Below are 14096 nucleotides of genomic sequence, written 5' to 3' on the forward strand. Positions count from 1 at the left end.
CTCCCTGCCTGCCTGGGGCAGGGCTACCTGGAGAGGCACAGACTCCCTGCCTGCCTGGGGCAGGGCTACCTGGAGAGGCACAGACATGGCTCTCAGGGGCTCTTGGAAAGCTCTCACCCACCCTCAGATTGCAGAGGGCAGCTTTTGATAAAGCATCATAAAATGTCACTGTTGAAGGCTAATGAGCCCTGCTCTGACTGCTGTGTTGCAGATTTCTGATTTTGGGCTGGCCAAGTGCAATGGGCTATCCCACTCGCATGACCTCAGCATGGATGGCCTGTTTGGCACGATTGCCTACCTCCCTCCGGAGCGCATCAGGGAGAAGAGCCGGCTCTTCGACACCAAGCACGATGTATACAGGTGTGTGACATGCCACCCCCATCCCCTCTGGGTGCCAGGGGCTCTGAACCTCAATGCTTCATGCCCTGAGCTGCAGCTTTCAGAAGGGCCTCTTACTGCCAGTCAGAAATGGGATTCAGGCCAGGTGCGGTGACTCACGCCTGTAATCCCAGCACTGCGGGAGGCCGAGGCGGGAGGATCGCTTCAGTCCAGGAGTTTGAGACCAGCCTGGCCAACATGGTGAAACCTCATCTCTACAAAAAATACAAAAATTAACCCAGCATGGTGGTGTGCACCTGTAGTCCCTGCTACTGGGGACTGAGGTGGGAGGATTGCTTGAGCCCGGGAGGTAGAGATTGCAGTGAGCATGATTGCACCACTGCATTCCAGCCTAGGCAACAGAGCGAGAGCCTGTCTTAAAAAAAAAAAAAAAAAAAAAAAAAACAGAAAGGGGGCTAAGTCCACATGAAACGGGTGGGTGCTTGTAGAGTTCAGGGATTTCTTTGCTGTGAGTGTTGCTGGCCAGGGAGGAAGAATGTTCCTGGGTCCATGTTCAAGCCAGGCTGACAGCTCTGCCCTGTCAGAGTCTTGGCGATTTTATGACCCATGGGCTTTATGGCTTGTCTGTTGGAAGAACCTGCTGCTTTCAGTGGTCTGGGTGTCTGTACGCATGTGTGTTTGTACTTCCTGAAATTCACTTTGATTTTGTGAGGTGAGCAGCTCATCTTCTTCATGGCACTTCACCTTTGTTGGTCAGAGATCACTCCCCAAGTCACCTGGTCCCTTCCTTTTTCAAATTGTAAAGGTCTTAATCACACAGACTTCTTGGAGAAGAAAAGTGGGCGGGAGCATGTGAGCCAGCACTAAGCCTCCCGTTGTGTCTCTTATCCTGCAGCACTGTGACTCTGATCCAGCATTTGAGCTCTGCCTTTTGGTCACTGCCACCAGCAGCAGCCCAGGCTGACTGGTTTGACAGTAGCCATTGTGCATGTGCTTAGCTGGGGCTTTAAGCTGAGAGTTGCCTGGAAGTGTCACTTTGGAGACTAGTCACAGCTTGTAGAGTTAGGGGAGAGTTAAGATCCTCTCCATTTATTTTAGAGTTTGGAGTTTCAGCTTTTGAACCTGCCGTTTGAACTAATTTTTGATAGTAAATTCGGTGTCTATAAACAGCCACTCTCACCAACTCAGTGCTCCCTGGAGGCTCAGTTTTCAGACTTCTGTTTTTCTTTTCTTCTTCTTTTTTTTTTAAATCAATTTGGGCACCTTTTTTGGTGTATCCAGAGTAATGTACATGAACATATCCTTCATATATCTATATATTTCTAAGCAGCCCCCATAAAAGGCTTTGGGGCGTTTGGCTGTATTGCCTCCTGTGTTTTCTGTGTGGTTTCTTTAACAACCCTCTGACAATGAAATGTCAGCAAGCCTCAGTTAGGAACGCTGAAATCTCAGCAAGCCTAAGTTAGGAACCAGAATCCATGTTTTCAGAGAATGAAATCATTGTTGGGGGAGGGGGACATGGGATTTGCCCATCATTCATTCATCCATTTCTTCAGTAAATGCCTGCACAGGTGCTCTGTGCCTGGTGCTTGCGAGGAGATGACAGTGAGGCACACAGATGCTGTTCCCCAGGAGCTCATGCCCCATGTAGGGTGGCACCCTCTCTGGGAGTCCCTCAAGCTGCCTGAAGATTTGTAGCCCAGTTGACGAAGTTACTTGAGTCTGTCTGACATTTGAGCTGTCAACATGCTGGGCTTCACTATAGAGAGTTTTCTCCTTTTAAAAACGGGAGAAATATCTCAGTGTCATGGCTGTGTCTTTGGAAGGCTTCAGAACAGGTTTCTTCATGCCTCTTGCTGTGCATGAGCGCTTTCGGCTTTGAGTCTCTGGCTGTCAGATGCTAACGTGCCTGGTTTCTCTTCCAGCTTTGCCATCGTCATCTGGGGCGTGCTCACACAGAAGAAGCCGTTTGCAGGTGAGTGGAGGTGTAATGTGCTTGTCTTTCCTGGAATAATGGGGGGACACCTTGTTGTCCTTTCTCTATCCTAAAACAGAGCCCGTAATCCACGCCGCCGTAGGTGCTGCTCTGTGGTGTAATTTGCACGCGGGAAAAGGCACAGGTCTGAAGGGGCCTGTTCAATGGAATTTTTGTAGGTGCCAGCTAGTTTTCTTTGTTATTTTTTGGTAGTAAAATATATATATAACATAAAATTGGTCATGTTAGCCACTTAAAGTGTTTAATTGAGTGACATTAACTACATCGGCAGTGTTGAACAAGCGTCACCACTGTCTAATTCCAGAACATTTTCATCATGCCAGAAGGCAAAGCCCATGGCCATTCCACAGTCCCTCTCCCTTCCTCCTGCTCAAGCCCCAGCAACCACTCATCTGCTTTCTGTCTCCATGAGTTTGCCTGTGCTGGTATTTCCAACTAATTCTTTTTTGTTTCCTTTAAAAAAAGTAATAAAATACACATAACAAAACCTAGCATGTTGACTGCGTGAAGCGTACAGTTCAGGAGTGTTATGTCTGCCCACGTGCTTGCACAGCCAACGTCCACAGCCGTTCAGTGTCATGGATTCGCATGCGGAAGCAGCGCCCCTGCCCAGCCTGAGAGCTGTGCTGTTTCCTTCCCCAGCCAGGCAGCGACCGTTCCAAACACCATCCTCAAAGTTGTCACACCTTGACTTACTTATCATAAAAATCTAGGACTTTTTAGCTTTGTTGGACAGATTCCCTTTTCCTCTAAAGGCATTTCTGGGCTACTTATGATATTTTGTGGTGTGACCGAAAATGTCTCAAAATGAAGATGAGAGTCAAGGCCTACCCCCTTGTTAGTTGGGGCTCAGACTAGGAGCTGATGTATGGGAAAGGTGATGGGGCGAGAAGAGATCTTCTCAGCATCGCAAGGTCAAGTATCTTGGCAGCTTTGAAAGAATGCCAGTAGAAAGCACGGAACACGTTCTGCCAGGCCTCTGCCGGCCGGTGTCTCTCTGTGTTGCCTGATCACCTGTTGCCTTTCTTGCCTTCTGTACGTTCTCCCACACAGTGCCTACGGCCCGAATGCTTGTGAAATGTGACGGTGTCTGATAGATGAGGGGGTCTGATAGATGTGACACCCGAAGCTAGGCACAGGGGACAGATCAAGGCTCAAGTCCCTGTGCTTTATTGCTGAATATGCCTAGTGTTCCTTCCATTATTGGAACGCTAAGCATGTGGGAATTATTCATATCCTACTGCTCAAGGTCATCACCAAGGTCTGATTTTTCAAATTCAAAAAGTTGCAGCCTCAGGCATAAACGGGTTAATAGATAGGAGGGGGTTCCAGGTGCAGGAGAACAAGGCCTCTCCCCAGCTTTTCCAGTCTGTGTTTGGCAGCAGGACATATTCCAGGTGTTTACGTCAGTTCACTTTCGTTTTATTTAGAAGAGCTGTTGGTTTTGGAAGTCTGAATAATCATGGAAATAGTCTGTTAAATACTTAAGGTATTTATTGCACAAGATTTAATGGGAAAGTGGAGCAAAACATCGTATGGAATCCTGGCAGCTGTGGGTGATTCTCGGCGGATTTTCCACACCTGCTGGGGCACACGGCCTCTCCAAAGAGCTGCCGTTCCACGGGCTGACGTGTTTGTATCTGGAGCGCAGAGAGGGCTGTTGGGAACAAGAAGCTTGGAGTCCACCTTGAGGGTTCCAGGCTATGCAGAAAAAAGAACTTGGCCCACTGGAGGTCACCCTGAACCCTTCCCAGTCAGGGTGGAAGTTGTGGCCATAATAATAATAGTATGCCAGAGCCCATGCATGCTAGTGAAGGCAGTCAGAAAGGACAGGTGTGGCCCCACGTGGTGAATTGAAGGGAAAGAGCCTTCCCACACACCCCAGCCCTGGTGCAGCTGCAGGGGAGGCCAGCTGGGGACCTGAGCTTGGGATTGGAGTTGGAACTGAGGAAGACTTCTTCGCCATTGTAGAGAGAGTTGGGTCTCTGTGGATGCAGGACGCTGTGGCTCCTTCATGGTGTGTGAACCTCATTCCCTTTGCTGGCTTGAGCTGTTGATGGAATGAGCCTCATAAGATATTGTTCTTCTTTGAACCTCATCTTCCTTTGGGTGGGATGCCGAGAAAGATCTCTGTGACCAAACACACTGACTCCATCTGGTAGATCAGAACCCAAGGAAAGAGGTCGATTTCAAAACCAGGAAACTAGAGAGCACGGTGCCCCGTGAGGATGAGGGTTACAGGAAGCTCTGGCTATGAAACGGGAGGGGAAGCTGTCTCCCTGGGATAGTGTGGGGATGGTCCCACCGTGGTCCCCGGCAAGTGTGTCATTTCCTCCCAAGAGTGAGACGCTGCCACCCAGCCCTGCAGAGCCCCTGACTCCCATCCTTCCCTTGGCAGATGAGAAGAACATCCTGCACATCATGGTGAAGGTGGTAAAGGGCCACCGCCCCGAGCTGCCGCCCGTGTGCAGAGCCCGGCCGCGCGCCTGCAGCCACCTGATACGCCTCATGCAGCGGTGCTGGCAGGGGGATCCGCGAGTTCGGCCCACCTTCCAAGGTGATTTCCCCAGGGTCTCCCCAGCACGGTCTGTGGGTATCACAGGAGATAGTGGTGACGGACAGGACAGGGTCAGGGACCAGGCCTGGGTGAGAAACGAGGCATGTAACAGGTGGGCCGAAATGAGCCCTGCACAGATAGGTTGGCCCCAGCACCTGGCTGTGGCCTCTGGTACTCAAGGCTTGGCCACAGCAGCTGGAACTGAGTCGCCTCCAACCATCCATCCCCTGCTCCCCGCCAGGGCTGGGCTTGCTGCCCAGAGGAGTCTGTATGGGAGTCTGAAGTTCAGGTGCAGCCATGCTCTTCCCGGGGACTCACCTGGCTGGTGGCTGGAGGTGTTGCCCTTGGGGAGTTGACTTCCTGGGACAGATGTGTCTCTGGCATAGGAAAGTCACCCTGATGAGATGGAAACTGCTGCATTTAAAGCTTACGGCAGGAAACAGGATGAATGGGGAGCTCCTCCGCCAGGTGCTGGCAGCTCTGCTCCCTGCAACTGGCAGGTGGGGCTTTCCCGGGGAAGGCTTCTGCTTTGAGCCTGGTGAGGCCTGCAAATGATTACCAACGGGGGGCCTGGGTTTGGCCAGCAAATCGCCCATGTAGGGCCCCTGGGCTTGCCTGGCGAGCTCAGCCTGGGCCGAGGCATGTGAGAAATCCCCCAGCTTGTGGAGGCCCCGCCTGTGTTTAAATGGAAGGCTTGTGTACACAGAAGTTATCATCCGAGTGACATGTCCCCTTTCTTCCCCACAAGAAATTACTTCTGAAACCGAGGACCTGTATGAAAAGCCTGATGATGAAGTGAAAGAAACCACTCACGACCTGGATGTGAAAAGCCCCCCAGAGCCCAGGAGCGAGGTAACGGGCCCTTCCCACAGGGGTCTTTTGTCTCCTCGGCTTCCAGGCAGGCTTTCCAAACCACTCCTCCTCTCTGCAGACTCCTCCGCGCCCGGACCACTCTCCCTCTCTTCTGAGCCCATCCCGCACCCAACTCCGTTAGAAGTGTAGGTCCCACGGGGGCTCAGGTCCACCTGCCCCACCTCCTGTCTGTGATTCTGCATGAGTAATGTAAGGGCTTCCCTGACACTAAATAGCCACTCATTGGATGTGCATGGAACCTCGGGGATCAGAAGGCCCAGCCCCAGACAGGGAGGGAGAACTGGTGTCGGTGTCTTTGCACCTCTGGTTCGGGGATCCAGTCCCTTTATAGCTGCTCATAAATGGTCTGTACTCTGATGAGTGCCACCTAGGTGATTTCAGATGTGATAAGAAGTTCCAAGTGCCAGGGCTGGCTAAATACCCTTTCAGGTGATGAGACTGGAGCAGACCTGTGAGGCAGAGCTAAGTGAGCTTTATAACGTGTTATCTGGTGTTGGGCAATTGATCTCAGCCTGTCGGTGTGAGCTCAGGAGATCAGGAAACATGTAGGGCGCGCCCACTGTCTCAACATAAAGTGCGTGCGTGCCAGTGAGTCTGGGAGCAAAGGTGCCTGGGGGTTGCTGGTGAAGAGGCAGACCTGGGCCCTGATAAGGGAAAGAAGGCAACCAACATGTGGGGGTGGCTTGGTACACCCAGCAACAGTGCGGGACATTGAGCCGTCCCACAGAGGGTGGGGATTTGGGGCAAATAGGTGTGCCTAAAGGAAGAAATGTGAAATCCTGTCAGATTCCACTTACCCACCAGAAACCTGCTGCCCCTGCAGTCCCTGAAGCGAGACCCTTTAAAAGGTGTCATTGGTGTGCGTCGGATTGGATTATCCCTCATCCTTGTAGCCGGGCCCTTCCCCCTTCCCTCCTCCCCACACAACCCCCAGGCCAGCCCCACGTGGTTCCGCGGAGGTCACAGTTGTAGCCACGTGTGGGGGTCCTGCCCAGTTCTTGTCTGTCCTCTCGTTTCTGCCAATGCTGGCCTGTGCTGGGCAGCTGTGTCCCGCCACGCATGCTTCACACTCTGCAGCTTGACATTGCCTGCCTTTTGTCTGGGTGACGCTGTGCGCAGTGCTACTGAGCAGATGGCATCCAGAGCTGCATGAGGCTGGATTTTGCACTTTTATGAAGTCGATCTTTCCTTAAAATGTTTCTGGGCTGGGTGGAGCCAGCGCAAGTCTTTGTAGCTCCAAGTCTTTGAGCTCCCTGGCGCTGTGCGGGTGCGTAGTCTGAGCTCCCCGGCGCTGTGCGGACGTGGCGTCTGAGCTCCCTGGCGCTGTAAGGACCGACGTGGTGTCTGAGCATCCGGGCGCTGTGCGGAGGTGGGGTCTGAGCTGGGGGACCGATAGGTTATCTGTGTTGCTTCCAGGTTCCGTCCTTTCTCCCCCACCTCCCTCCCATGGCCCACCTTGCTCTTCCGTGTTTGTGTCATGGGCGGGCCATGCAGGGTATGGCAGGGTCTTCACCCATCCCGTCTACTGCATCTTCGCAGGTGGTGCCTGTGTCTGCCAGGCTCAAGCGGGCCTCCGCCCCCACCTTCGATAACGACTACAGCCTCTCCGAGCTGCTCTCACAGCTGGACTCTGGAGTTTCCCAGGCTGTTGAGGGCCCGGAGGAGCTCAGCCGCAGCTCCTCTGAGTCCAAGCTGCCGTCGTCCGGCAGTGGGAAGAGGCTCTCGGGGGTGTCCTCGGTGGACTCCGCCTTCTCTTCCAGAGGATCACTGTCGCTGTCCTTTGAGCGGGAGCCTTCGACCAGCGGTAAGTGGGGACGCTTCTTTGTGTCCCGGGAGATGCTGGGCTCGGCGGGACAGTTGACGGGACTCAGTGAGCAGCTAAACGGAATCAAGGGGAAGTTTCTCGACCCAGCAATAATTCTTCTTTGTGTTCTCTCTGTCTGAAGTAATTAATTTTGGGTGTTGGGCATTTGGCTCCATCCTGTGTCGCTTAGCATATGTGGGGAACAGGCCACATCACCAGTCCGTGCAACAGTCTTGCCTGTGCCAGTGCCATGGGTAGAGGCTGACCTCTGGTCTACAGATTGGAAACCCCATCCAGTGCAGTGAGCCCGGCGAGGAGCTGAGCCCCACTCCCTGGCGGGCCTCCTGTCTCCAGGATGGCAGTCCCACAACCCTCTGCTCAGATGCTGCTGGGTACACACCCATGCCTTCGCATATGTGGGCTCCCCATTCACGGTAGTCCAGGCCTTGTAATGTGTTGGTTATCCTTGGAGGTTTTAACACCAGGCCACCTTTGCAAATCTCCTGTTAGGGAGGAGCACTTCTCACTTAGCGAATCTTATCTTTTTATGTTAATTTTGATGGCTTTTGTTTTTGGAAGGTGCTTTTTTTCCTATCCCTGCCCCAGGGTGCTGGGCCTGGTGGTCATTCTGGCTTCCTCTTTGCCAGCTGCAGTGGTAAGATGTGGTCCTGCCCTATTCCTGAAGGGGCTGCAGCTCTGATGGAAAATACAGGGATTTACACTCAGGGCTACAGCCACGGGGGCTGAGGGCCAAGGCTGTGATCTTGTGGGGAAGGAGAAGTTGGCTTTTCCTGGTGGATTGGTACATCCTCTTGGAGGCAAAGACTTTTCCTGGATCTTACAGACCTCCTGGGATTTTTAGATTAGAATACTGGGGGCAAAAGAGGGTGTCTTGGGTTAAGGAAATGCTACATAGACACAGTGGGGAAGACCTGGTGTGACGGCAGATAAGCAGTAGGTGATGGGGTTGAGGAAGAGAGTGAGGGCCAAGTCTAAGACTGGGCAGAAAGAAATACCACCATCTCCCATGGAGAAGTACGTTCTAGAACATTCTCTTTGGGTCTAATACTCTGAAATGGCATATTGTCTTCATGCTTGAGAGAGGATTATTTTACTGGCTCTACTCGGAATACCAGTGTTCAAACACCAAGCCTGACTGGGAGGGTTCCGTTTTCTTAACACCTTAGCACCGCCACCTTCCAAGTCCCCATGTGTTTCACATGACGGTGGAGGAGAGTCTCATTTCAGGGACTCAGAATTCCAGGCACTACAGTAGGATTTTTGTGGTAAATGCAACTTTTCATCCTGAGTGCTGGACTAACGTCTTCCTGAAACAAGAGGCTCGGTCCCTTCAGGATTATCATAGCAAACTTCCCTCTTGACCTCCCCAGGTCAGGAGGTGCCACTTCGAGGTGGGGCAGGAGCTGCAGCAGCCCCTTCCAGCTCTGGGCACCAGCTCTGCAGGCTGCTAGGCCTGGGGTGTCCGTGGATGGCAAGTGCCAAGGCTTCCAGGCGAAGGGGGCTCCGGCCTGGTCTTTTAGTCTGTGCCCTTTTTCATTCTTTCTTTAATGAAGGAATGTTTGCAGTCACTGCCATCTCTAGGCACCAAGGGGGTTCAGCACCCCACAGGACAGCGAGAGTGGGTTTTATTCTGCAGACCAACTAACGAGCACCTGGAAGACATTCGCTGGCCTGCCCCGGGGCTCCCACTAGGACTGACCTTAATCAGGAGGCACAGATAATGCTCAAACATGGTCAGGTGTCCAGTGAACAGCCTGGAGGCCTTGGCACTCCTCCACCTGAGCGCCACAGCCAGGCTCCCAGAGACGCTGCGTCCCTGGATGTGCAGCCGCGCTCTGACGCTTGCCTCTCCTCTCCCTGCAGATCTGGGCACCACAGACGTCCAGAAGAAGAAGCTCATGGATGCCATCGTGTCTGGGGACACCAGCAAGCTGATGAAGATCCTGCAGCCACAGGACGTGAATCTGGCGCTGGACGGTGGCGCCAGCCTGCTGCACCTGGCGGTGGAGGCCGGGCAAGAGGAGTGTGTCAAGTGGCTGCTGCTCAACAATGCCAACCCCAACCTGACTAACCGGAAGGGCTCCACCCCGCTGCACATGGCCGTGGAGAGGAAGGTGCGGGGCGTCGTGGAGCTCCTGCTGGCACGGAAGATCAGTGTCAACGCCAAGGACGAGGACCAGTGGACGGCCCTCCACTTTGCAGCCCAGAACGGGGACGAGTCTAGCACGCGGCTGCTGCTGGAGAAGAATGCCTCGGTCAACGAGGTGGACTTTGAGGGCCGGACGCCCATGCACGTGGCCTGCCAGCATGGGCAGGAGAATATCGTGCGCATCCTGCTGCGCCGAGGCGTGGACGTGAGCCTGCAGGGCAAGGATGCCTGGCTGCCGCTGCACTATGCCGCCTGGCAGGGCCACCTCCCCATCGTCAAGCTGCTGGCCAAGCAGCCGGGGGTGAGTGTGAACGCCCAGACACTGGATGGGAGGACGCCCCTGCACCTGGCTGCACAGCGCGGGCACTACCGCGTGGCCCGCATCCTCATCGACCTGTGCTCCGACGTCAATGTCTGCAGCCTGCTGGCACAGACACCCCTGCACGTGGCCGCGGAGACGGGGCACACGAGCACTGCCAGGCTGCTGCTGCATCGGGGCGCCGGCAAGGAGGCCGTGACCTCTGACGGCTACACTGCTCTGCACCTGGCTGCCCGCAACGGACACCTGGCCACTGTCAAGCTGCTCATCGAGGAGAAGGCCGATGTGCTGGCCCGGGGACCCCTGAACCAGACGGCGCTGCACCTGGCTGCTGCCCACGGGCACTCGGAGGTGGTGGAGGAGTTGGTCAGCACCGACGTCATTGACCTGTTTGACGAGCAGGGGCTCAGCGCCTTGCACCTGGCCGCCCAGGGCCGGCATGCACAGACAGTGGAGACTCTGCTCAGGCATGGGGCCCACATCAACCTGCAGAGTCTCAAGTTCCAGGGCGGCCATGGCCCCACCGCCACCCTCCTGCAGCGAAGCAAGACCTAACTGGCTGCCTGTGGAGTCCAGGGGTCCGTGTGGGGCTCTTGTCCTGTCTTCCTCATGGGGATGGAACGATCCTGCGTGGGGCCCTGTTGTGGCTTGCCTAAACATTGACCAAGCGGAGGTGACATGGTGCCATCGGGAGGTGGCTGCTGCTGACCGGAGTGTCCCCTCCAGGCGAAGCTGGCTCAGGTGCATGTGCCCGCTCCATCACCGATCTAGGCACCTGCTGTCTGAAAGGACCGTGGGTCAGAATCATTTCGTTGTGCTCCTAATGGGCTGCTGAGGCTGGTCTCTCAGTGATGAAGCCCCAGGCGAGGAAGCATCCACTCTCTCCTGAGGCGAGCCATCTTGGGCCGCTGGAGCTCACCAGTCTTGAGGGAAGAGGTGCAGGAGAAACTGTGTTTTTTATCTTCATACACAGCAGTGGACAGAGAGGCCTGTCTTAAAGTTTCCATGGAATTGTTTTATAAAATATCTTAAGAGATGAATGCCTTATCAGCTGCTGCTTGAAACCTGTTAAAAATGTTCATAACATTGGATAGTCTAGTCTGTAAATGATGACTAAGTAGTGGGGTTGGCTTTGAAAACAATGTTTTATGCAACAAGGAGTGAATGGTAGCAGCCAGCATTGCGGGACGTGTGTGCGGCCAGCTCTTAACCATTCCAGTCTGTTACTTTGGTGAGTCCTTGTGGACAACCACACACACATGCTCACATGGTACTAGCTGCTGTTCATTTCTCATTGTCTAAGGTGTTTTGGGAACTCTAGAGCCATAGGCATAAGAGTCATTAAAAAAAATTCTCCATTTGTAACCTCAGTCCTGGGGACTGAGGCGAGCCCCCTCAGGTCACTGGAGTGCACCAGTCTTGGGGGAAGAGGTGCAGGAGAAACTGTGTTTTTTATCTTCATAGACAGTATGAAGATAGAACTATGTAGTATTACCTAGACATGGACAGTATTACCTAGGTAGATGCACTGCTCATCTGCGTCCTTTCCAGCTCTCATTTTTGGTAGGTGATTTAGGATAAGGATAGTGTTTTGGGGTTATAGGGGGAGGGTTTCTGACCTGCTTTGCAGACGTGCATCCGCACCTCAGCAGTTTGGGGTGTGGCCCCAGGGCGGTTATTGGATGTAAAAGATGCGGCCCATCTAGTCTCGCAACTTAACTATTACCTGTGTCCCATAGGGTGCCTTCCTAATACTGTTATTAGAATAAGTTTGTTGCAGAACATGACCCTGTGTGCAAACATGTACCGTGGCCTGGTATATGATAGAGATTGATATTAATGTACCATGTATGTTAATGTGAATCTGTGGGCAGGATACTTTTCCATGACAGGAAATATCCAAGCTGTTAAAACTGGCTATGTTTTAATATGCCTCATTTTGCCTTTACTGTGTTATGCTACTATTGTGTGGACTGCATGAGGGACAAAAAGTTCCATTTGGTGTCAATAAAGCAAAGTACTTGCCTGCTTTTTTGAAGCTGGTTGAGACTGCTTTTTCTTATCAACAAGCTCATGTAATCTGATTTCTGAAAACCAAAGGCTTGAGGCAGTGACAGAAGCTTGCAGATGGCCTTCTGGAAGGGCCCCTGTGTCCTGAATTAACCCAGGCCGTGGGGCCGTGAGAAAGCAGAGGGTGGAGCTGGGCGTTGTCCTCTGCCTGGGTCCCTCCACACACGGGTGATCCAGTCGGGGAGAGAAATGTGTCTGGATGAAAGCTCCCAACACTAAAGTTTTTATTGAAATGTTATAGTTCTTATGTTCTGTATTTTGAAATATTTTCATATTGCAGAAAAGTGACAGGAATAGTACATAGAACTCTGGTAACCCTTCAGCCAGATTCCCTGTTTGCTTATATTGATTGCATTTGACTTTCTCATCCACCCACCTACCTGTTTGAGAGTAGGTTGCAGACAGTGTGCCTGCCCTGTTACTCCTAAATACTTATGTGTACATTTCCTAAAAGCAAGAGTTTCTCCTACATCACCCACAGTTTACTCATCACATTCAGGAAATTAACATTGGTACAATATTACCATCGAATCCACAAATTATCTTCAAATTTTGCTAATTTTATCTCAAAACTGTCCTTTATAGAAGAAGAAAATTGAAAAACACAGCAGCACCTCTTTTTTTTCACTCTGGCCTGGGACCCCATGGTGTTTCAATTGCCATGTGGCTTCCGTTTTCATCAATCCTCAGTTCTGTCTTCTCTTTTCTGACTTTGAATTAACTTGTGACATGAGGCTCCTTCATGGGTTCATTTAGACCTTTTGGGAAGTAAAGCCAGTTATTTGGTGGGATGTCCTCAGTTTAGGTTTATGTAATTTTCCTCAAGATATGGTTTAGGTTACACATTTTTGGCAGAAATACCACAGACATGATACTATGTACCAAGGAGGGCTTTTTCCTCTCCCACTTTTGTTTATTTACATCAGTATGCAGTCTCGGATCCCTGTTTAATCGATGGGTTATACTCAATTATTCTGATGGTCAGGTTAGCCCTGATTTGGCTGGTTTGGGCACCTCTACGCAGGCTCCTGTGCCCCCTCACCTCCCATCTTTCTCTGAGTGCTTTCTTGCTTTCTGACACAGTTCCAGGCCCACCTTGTACTTACTTCCCCAGCCTTGGAAGCAGGCATTTCTCCAAGGAAACCATTTCTCTGAGTGGAGAATGGTTCTTAGATGCCAAGATCTGGGTGCTAGAGGTGCTCATTGTTCCTGGGCTGTCGTTGCTTCTAGGCCCTCAGCAGACAGACCTAGAAAGCTGTGTGTGACTTATGCGAATATCACATATACATTTCTGTGTCTTATTAGAAACAGATTTCACATCCATGCCTTCAGTTACAGCCCAGCACCCCAGCAGTCACTCCTGCTGGTCTGTATTTGTATCTCTTTTCTCTGGCTATGAGAGCCATTCCCATCATCCTCAAAACACACACATGAGGTCAATCAAGGTGTGTGATGATCTCCCTGACACACTGGTGGCCTTCTTGGCTGCGCCGTGCCTAGTGACCCTGTCAGCCGGGCTCCCTGGCCCTGCAGAATGGTGACTCACCCTTAAAGATTTTTATGCCAGGTAGCGATGCCTAGGAACTGTTTCTTACTAAGACTGTCATTTGGCTTAATTTCCCTTTTGTTTTTTCATTTGGGAACCTACATTATTTCCTTGCCTGTCTTGAAATAGTGATAATTTAACAAGCCTCCCATTTTTCTTCTTCTTTTCCCAGAAAATTCGGGCATTTTTCTTCCCCTCTGATTCCTATTCTGTGTTTTTTCGTTCAGGAGCATCTTCTGGTTTGAGGATTGAATGCATTTTTATATCTTCCACTTTAGGAAAAGTCTGCCCCTTTGTTCCTGGGAGGAAATGAAAGTGGGTCTTATGCTTCACATGCTCTACAGTTGTTCTGGGGCCAAGGGTCTTTTAGTACACCCCTGGCTATTCCCTCCAGAACCCCAGCCCTGAGCAATGTCAGAGAG

General features: G+C 52.1%; 1 protein-coding gene across 3 annotated transcripts in view; it reads left to right on the forward strand.

Moving 5' to 3' along the window:
* The window catches only part of RIPK4 (receptor-interacting serine-threonine kinase 4), a 26827-nt gene extending 14727 nt beyond the window's left edge, over positions 1-12100 (forward strand). For all 3 annotated transcript variants that reach the window (XM_012002588.1, XM_012002591.1, XM_012002589.1), the window contains exons 3-8: positions 212-360; positions 2265-2314; positions 4734-4892; positions 5641-5744; positions 7305-7569; positions 9454-12100. In XM_012002588.1, the coding sequence (XP_011857978.1) occupies positions 212-360; positions 2265-2314; positions 4734-4892; positions 5641-5744; positions 7305-7569; positions 9454-10613 (1887 nt within the window). In that variant the 3' untranslated portion in view covers positions 10614-12100. The remainder of the gene's footprint in view (positions 1-211; positions 361-2264; positions 2315-4733; positions 4893-5640; positions 5745-7304; positions 7570-9453) is intronic.
* Positions 12101-14096: the final 1996 nt, after the last annotated feature.

Source organism: Mandrillus leucophaeus, unplaced genomic scaffold (assembly GCF_000951045.1).
Source record: "Mandrillus leucophaeus isolate KB7577 unplaced genomic scaffold, Mleu.le_1.0 Scaffold69, whole genome shotgun sequence".
In the NCBI taxonomy this organism is placed as follows: Eukaryota; Metazoa; Chordata; class Mammalia; order Primates; family Cercopithecidae; genus Mandrillus; species Mandrillus leucophaeus.